We start from the raw sequence: 7,500 nt of genomic DNA on the forward strand, positions 1-7,500 counted from the left end.
AGTTTTACATTTTGATAAACTTCTTTACAGGCAAATTACAGTTAGTAGTATGCTCTTCGTACTTAATGTTTTTGGATTTAGCTATAATCAGGGTTCATGATTAGGTAGGATTTTTTTTTCTTTTTTTTTTTTTACAGTTTCTCCATCCAATATTATCTATATCTTGTATAATATTTTCAGTTGCAATGACTTCCTGCGCAATGATGAAGATGACTGGATTCCTGCTAGGGGCATCTTTTGGCCTTAGCATGGCCTACCACATTTCTTCATATACGTGAGTCCAGGCAACTGAAAGTGAATGAGATTTATTCCTTATTAGTGAGATGTTTTCAAATATGAATTATAAATAGGTATCTACTGTTCAATAACTTGCTGAAAACATGACATAACATGGTTGGAAAAGGGGGCAAGTGTGTTCTTAACATTTTGCATAATTTTAAAACATACAGTAACAGGTTCTATATTAAATGCCAGATTATACAGATTGCCTATTATTATTATTATATGGGGCTGCCATAATGCAGTGGTAATCCATGTAACTGGGAACCCGTAGGGTCTCAGAGCTAAGGCAGTACTCATGAGGACTAAGCACGTAAAACCTATTGATAGGCACATCTATAAGTATTGGTTGAAAGCTTGCCTTGAATATATATATTTTCTATGTATATATTTATATGATTGATTGATTTTTATTTATTTATTTATTTTTATGTTATGGCAAGTCACTGATAACTTTTGAACTTTCAGTGTTACTGCAGATGGTCCAAAGATGATGTATGATTTCCGTACCATGCAATCTTTGGACAACTGGAAAGAATCTTCAGACACTGTCAGGGAACCAGGAATGTCAAAAGCTGTTTTTACTTTGCAGGTAAAGTTATTTTCTTTATTGTTTTGTATCTTTCAAATAATTACACACATTTGCTGGACCAATAGTTACTAAATTGCAAAACTTCAAATCCACTTATATAGATATAAATGCATCCATCTTTGCCATAATAGGCTTAACTTAAAGTAATACTGCAATAGTTTCTATGCAAGAGTTTTATGTTCTCAAGAACAGGTATGTCACTCAGTTAGATTCAAGAACAGGTATGTCACTCAGTTAGAACATGGACATAAAAGACATTATCACTTGCACTAGCTTAAACTAGGCTTTATCTATGCTATATTATTAACATCATGCAAACTGGTATCTTTGCAGAAATCAAAGTTATTTCAGCGAGCTGTGTTCTTCTCCATGCTCAATCCTCAGCCGAATGGAGCTGGCTTTGCAGGGACTTACACAAATGATGGGTGGAATTTAAGCAATCATTCAGCTCTTGAAATGAAAGTTCGTGGTCAAGGAGATAACTACATCTACAAAGTGAACTTCCAACATAAAGGACAAGAACCCAGTGTATACCCTTCTTATGAAATTTTCTTCACAGTAAGTTGGATTTTGTTTTGTTAAACTGAAGTTGTAAAATTAAGCATATCGTAATCTGTATGTACTATGTTTATGTTAACCAAAAAGCGACAGGCATGGCATGTACATACATGCCATGCCCAGTTTATTTTGTTAATTGTTTTTACACATAGATGGCTCCACTTGTACTAAGTCACCAGTAAGCCAATTATGATTAGTACTTGTCTCATCTGTTTACCCTTTTCATTAATTTTTGAAAATATTTTATGTTCTCTTGTATTGTTGCTACTATTGTCTATAACATTATAGTAATTACGATATCTATAATAAAAACAACACCATTGATATCAATAGCATTAGTTAAAAAAAAAATTCAAGGAAAGGTAAAATCAGGTAAGGTCACATGGTCTACTAATTGACTCCTTTGTGGCTAAGCACTTGCAGAGCTGTGTGCATAGACATTTCACAAAATAATTCTAAAATGAGCACATCATTTCCCAGGTAACATTGGGTTAACCTAACACAAAAATAACATGAAAGTAAAAAGATAGAATTTTTTTGTAATACAAAAATATCTTTCAGGCTCCAGAGAACAAGTGGACCATTATCTCTCTGCCGTTTAGTGAGTTTAAGCCATACTACCGTGGGGCTCTTGTTCCTGACGCAGAACCTCTTGACACATCGGATATAACGAGAACTACCATTCAGATTCCTGGTGGCGTTTATAGCGACTTTAAACAGAGAGGAACAAGCTCACTGGAGATTGATTATATTCAGGCTGTTTGAAAATGCTGAGTTGACAATTGATTATCCATAAGTTATGAGAGATAATTTATTGTTTAGAGGAAGTGATAGATTTTTTTTTTTTTTTTTATGAAAATGAAAGTTCAGGCTTTGATGTTATCTTATTATTTTTCCTAACATTTTTATGTACAAATGATAGTGTAAAGGGTGAACTAATTTCTCTTGTGTTGTTATAGCAAAATTAATACTGTACATGTTTTTGATTGTGAAAATTACTCTTATACTGGATTACTATACAAAGAATTTAATATTCCCCCTATGTAACTAATGCTCATCTGTTTATTATGATAATAATAGTAATAATAATGATAATGATACAGATAATAAAGGGTGTTCAAACCCTGAAAAACGCAAGTCATATCGTTTGTTTCCCCGGGTATGAATTATACTGAAGGTTGATATATGTGTACATGTGGGAGATAAAAGCTGAAAAAAATATTTCTAAAGAAATATTTTTTGAATAATGATAATTTCTCCCTCTTACTTATCTGTCTGAAAAAGCTATGTTTTAATTCACGCATATTAAACAAATCTAGTTTGCTTAAAAAAATTAAATATAAAAAAAAATTGTGTTTTTATTTTTTTTTTTATTTTAATTACTTTTGTAACCGGTTTGGGAAAGGCATTTGGGTAAATAATAATTGCAGAAAAAAAAACCAACTCAAAAGGGGATGAATTTTTGAACCCGAGGGTTAGGGTCAAAAAGGACACAATGCAAAAGATTAAGTAAACTAAAAAAAAATGTAATTTTTTTTGTGGTACATATCTTGCAACCCCCCAAAGACATCATTTTTTTTAAAGGGTTAAAAAAGAGTTTCTTCAATGAAATCAAAACAGAAAAAAATATTAGACATACTCATATAATTATTAATTTCCAAGACTGCTCTTTTCCTAATAAACACTTGCTGGTGTCAAATTTCTACAGTCAATATGACCTGTTTTCCACGAACTGGTTAATCTTGTGAGCCCTCTGCTTTAAAACTAAAATGGGGCAAAACCACATCCACTGACAAATATGGTATTGGAAGTGGGAGCGTCAGCTACCTTTTTGAAGCCCTTTTTCCGGGTTTTCTTTTTTTTTCTTTTTTTTTTTTGTAAAGTAAGTAGACAACCTTTCTAGTGTTTATATGCTTTTCACGGGGGGTAATACCTATTTCTGTAGGGGGGCTATGTCCACGATTATGAAATTTTCAAAATTTCATTCGTCTGCAGCGGCCAGATCTTTCCCAATGGGTTTTAAAACATTAGCTTTTTTAGCTCTTTGACAAGTCCAAATGATGACTCCTTATTACGTAAAGAAAAAACTGGTTTTCTTAAAAGGCTTTCCCCTTTAAAATGCAATCCCCATAGTTAGTAAGGCAAAAAGCTGACCCTAAAAAAAAATCCTTCCCATCTTTAACTTCTCTTGAAAAAATTCAATCTCAGATCTGATCCTTGATACCCCATCAAGCATAACACAATCAGAATATGGTGTTACCTATATTATTTAGGAAAAGCAAGGGACAATTTGCATTAAGCAGTATTAGAAGCCAAAACTTAGGCTGTGTTAAGTGTTAATCTTTTAAGCTTAAAATGGGAGTGGAGAGGGATGTGACATATTAACCCACCACAGGGTGGGAGCACAAAAAGGTTAAAAGTGCACTTCATGAACTCTGAGCTTAAACCTTGAACTGCAAGCTTTACCTCATCACGGTAGCTTCCTTTCCCCTTATTATGGTGTAAGTGTTCAGTACTATATTTTTACATGCACTGTGTTCCACATTTTATGTCATGATGTGTTTGAATAGAATTTTGCAAATTTGCAGCATGAGGTTTCCTATAACAATTAATGCCAAATTGTATTCCTTCATTAAAGATAACAATGTTACTATAACATCATAAGGTAAAGATAAACAACAGTGTTATTTCAATATATATTTGATTTCTACATAATCTGATTACAAAATAGTATTCCAATCCATATAAAAAAATATACATTGATGAGGCAAACATGAACAATTATTATCATTATATATTTTTTTTTTCTATTAAAAACATGGGTAATTCCCGCGAAATTTCATTAAATGAACAAAAGAGAAAGCAAAAACATAAAATATATATTTTATATATATACATTTTTAAAAATAATTTATTCTTATATAATTTTTTAAAATAATAAAAAGATACATTACTAAATATGAAATAATTCATACATAATTATATATGTGTGTCCGCATGTGTGTGTGTATATATTAAATATATAAAATATTATATATATATATATATAAATATATATAATATATGAGGTTAAAATATAAAATATATATATAATATATATATATAAAATTTTATATTTTATATATATATATATATATGATATTATAATAAAAATATATATATAAAAATTTAATAAAAGATAATATTAATCTTATTTATTTTATATTATAATTTTATATATATATATCTTTTTAAAAAATGTATAAAATAATTTTATTAATAAAAAATATAAAATTAGATAAAAATATATAAAATATATATTATATATTAATTTATTTATATTTTAATATAAATATAATAAAGAATAATCAAAATTTATAAATAGTATAAAATTAAAAATTTTAAAATAATAATATAAATAATAATTTATATTTCATTTAAAAAAAATATATTTTAAAATTTATATCTTAAAAAATATATAATATATATTATATATATATATATATATATTATATAATATATTATATATTTTAAATTTTAAATATATATAATAAAATAAATATACATATATATATAAATATAAATATACTATAATAAAACATATATATTATAATATAAAATAAAAAATATATATATATATATATATATATACATATATATATATATATATATATATATATAAATTGTATATATATATATATATATATACATATACATATATATATATATATATATATGTGTGTATATATGTATATATATATATATATATATATATATATATATATATATATATATATATATATATATATATATAAATTGTATATATATATGTGTATATATATGTATATATATATGTATATATATATATATGCTTTTTATTGCCCCTTCAAGTGCTCTGGTGGAAAATGTAAGGTAAAGAAATGGATTATACTTGAAATTTTTCTTTTAGCATTGACCTGGCCCCTCTGGGTAATTTTTAATGGTTTTAGGGGTTCCGTCCCAGGCTGCATATAATTTGATACTGCCCAGTATGCATGTTGATGCACGTTATTCTGCGCTTTATGTCAATTGGTCTTTTCATTATAATTGTAAGGTTTCCATGGGCCTTATGCATATCAGACAGCTATATATAATAATGGTAAACAGGAGTTGATGCTGTGGAAACAACTGTAAATGTGCACTTGCCATGATGGTAACTTGTGCCTAACTGTTTGTCATGTGTGGTTGGAGGTTGCAGGTTAAAGGCACTATTACGAAATGAAATATGGGAAGTCAAACAAGCCAATTGCATAGCAGTGCTGTAGCAGATTAAATTTTTATCCTTTATTTTTAATGTTACCAATACCAGATGTGTAATATATATAATATATATATATATATATATATATATATATATATATATATATATATATATATATATATATATATATATATATATATATATATGTGTATATATATGTTATATATATATATATATATATATATATATATATATATATATATATATATATATATATATATATATATATATATAACATCTTTTCATTGATAATATCTAAGCAGTTATCAAAGTAGCACCACATTACTGTCAGTGATTATCTAAATTAAAATCACTATAAAAGACCTAAGGTGATACAGTGTAGTTATATAATTTTTCTTTTACTCAAATACTGAGAAACACATCCTTGAAACCACGAAACCAAATTCAACCTAAACATGTAATAGACATATTTAGATTCTGCCAAACAACAGCTCGTTATCATTTACTCCATTAGTTATATTTTACTTCAATTGGTGAGCTGAATGTAATCATCACATTTTTTTTTCTACCTCAGTAGGTATCTTACATTGCCATATTTTAGGAAAGGACCATACTTGCTAACTCACAGTAGTACAGATAAATTTAGTAAGGTAATATTTACTGCATGTAATGTTTAAGACAAACTGTGCACAAAAATCTAAATATGTGTCTATGTGCAATTCCAGTTTACAAAGCTGCCAAATACTAAAATGTTCCTGATATCTGGTAATTAAGAGGAATACAAAAAATGTACTCATTCAAATTGATATACGAATATTAACTACAATTTAGCATCTGCAGAATCAGGTTGGGGCCCACGCCATTCCTCACCAATTTCTTGTGCCAAAACTGGGAACCTGTCGGAACCGAAAAACAGCTGAGGAGACCCATCCTTGTGATATATAATTGTTGGAGACCCGAAAGCCTGAAAGAAGAAAATTCAAAGTTAAGATCTTCAATCATTTTATTATCAATATTTATCAATATTATTGTCAAACACATTAAAGAAAATAAACAAACAATTAATTTCCCTCTCTCTCTCACTCCAAATGTGAAATAGTTAGATTGTATACATGCAAATAATACACAAGAAATTATGCCAAGTATAGTTAATTTTTCCCTTTTACAAATTATTTACTGACAATACATTCTTTGATGCTGACTAAAACTCCAAGAATCCTCACCCCATACTGAACAGCTTGGTCAGTATAAGCACGTAGACGATCTTTGGTGGCTTGCTGGGTCATGTGCTCCTGTATCTTCAAAAGCTGGTCATTTGAAAGGCCTGCAGTTTGACCTGCCTTGGCTAGGATGGCAGGTTGGGTGAAGTCTTCACCCTGAACACCAGAATAAAGAGTTTATTATAATGTATGACTTTAATATGAAAATTGCATGTGCACACACACATACACACACACGCGCGCGCACATGCACACACATACACATGTGTAAATAAATAAATTAATATGTGTGTATATGTATATATATATATATATATATATATATATATATATATATATATACATATATATATATATATATATATATATATATATATATATATATATATATATATATATATACACATATACAATTATTTTACTCATACTACAACAGAGTGAGTATCATTACGACAATAGGACATATTTTTACCTACATATTTATCAAGAGATGCAACTCCATTTTGACATGCAATATATATCACTATATTTCTCACACACAGTAATTCCAAGAAATCTTACCCTGCTCCATCCTGACATCCACAAAGCTCGAGTTGCAGCTTCAAGGTGTT

At 28.4% G+C, this 7,500-nt stretch overlaps 2 protein-coding genes across 2 annotated transcripts in view; one reads left to right on the forward strand and one right to left on the reverse strand.

Moving 5' to 3' along the window:
• Nucleotides 1-2,281, forward strand: part of LOC119576165 (uncharacterized protein C9E9.15-like) — a 2,816-nt gene extending 535 nt beyond the window's left edge. Inside the window, exons 2-5 of the mRNA XM_037923730.1 lie at nucleotides 181-274; nucleotides 748-871; nucleotides 1,205-1,429; nucleotides 1,991-2,281. Coding sequence (XP_037779658.1) covers nucleotides 186-274; nucleotides 748-871; nucleotides 1,205-1,429; nucleotides 1,991-2,194 — 642 coding nt within the window. The 5' untranslated portion in view covers nucleotides 181-185 and the 3' untranslated portion in view covers nucleotides 2,195-2,281. The remainder of the gene's footprint in view (nucleotides 1-180; nucleotides 275-747; nucleotides 872-1,204; nucleotides 1,430-1,990) is intronic.
• A 3,668-nt stretch (nucleotides 2,282-5,949) lies between these two features.
• LOC119576166 (glutathione S-transferase kappa 1-like) overlaps nucleotides 5,950-7,500 on the reverse strand; it is a 54,509-nt gene continuing 52,958 nt past the window's right edge. The window contains exons 4-6 of the mRNA XM_037923731.1: nucleotides 7,451-7,500; nucleotides 6,893-7,045; nucleotides 5,950-6,633 (exon numbers count right to left, since the gene is read on the reverse strand). The exon at nucleotides 7,451-7,500 is cut by the window's right edge and continues 79 nt beyond it. Coding sequence (XP_037779659.1) covers nucleotides 6,490-6,633; nucleotides 6,893-7,045; nucleotides 7,451-7,500 — 347 coding nt within the window. The 3' untranslated portion in view covers nucleotides 5,950-6,489. The remainder of the gene's footprint in view (nucleotides 6,634-6,892; nucleotides 7,046-7,450) is intronic.

This window comes from Penaeus monodon, chromosome 8 (genome assembly GCF_015228065.2).
Source record: "Penaeus monodon isolate SGIC_2016 chromosome 8, NSTDA_Pmon_1, whole genome shotgun sequence".
In the NCBI taxonomy this organism is placed as follows: domain Eukaryota; kingdom Metazoa; phylum Arthropoda; class Malacostraca; order Decapoda; family Penaeidae; genus Penaeus; species Penaeus monodon.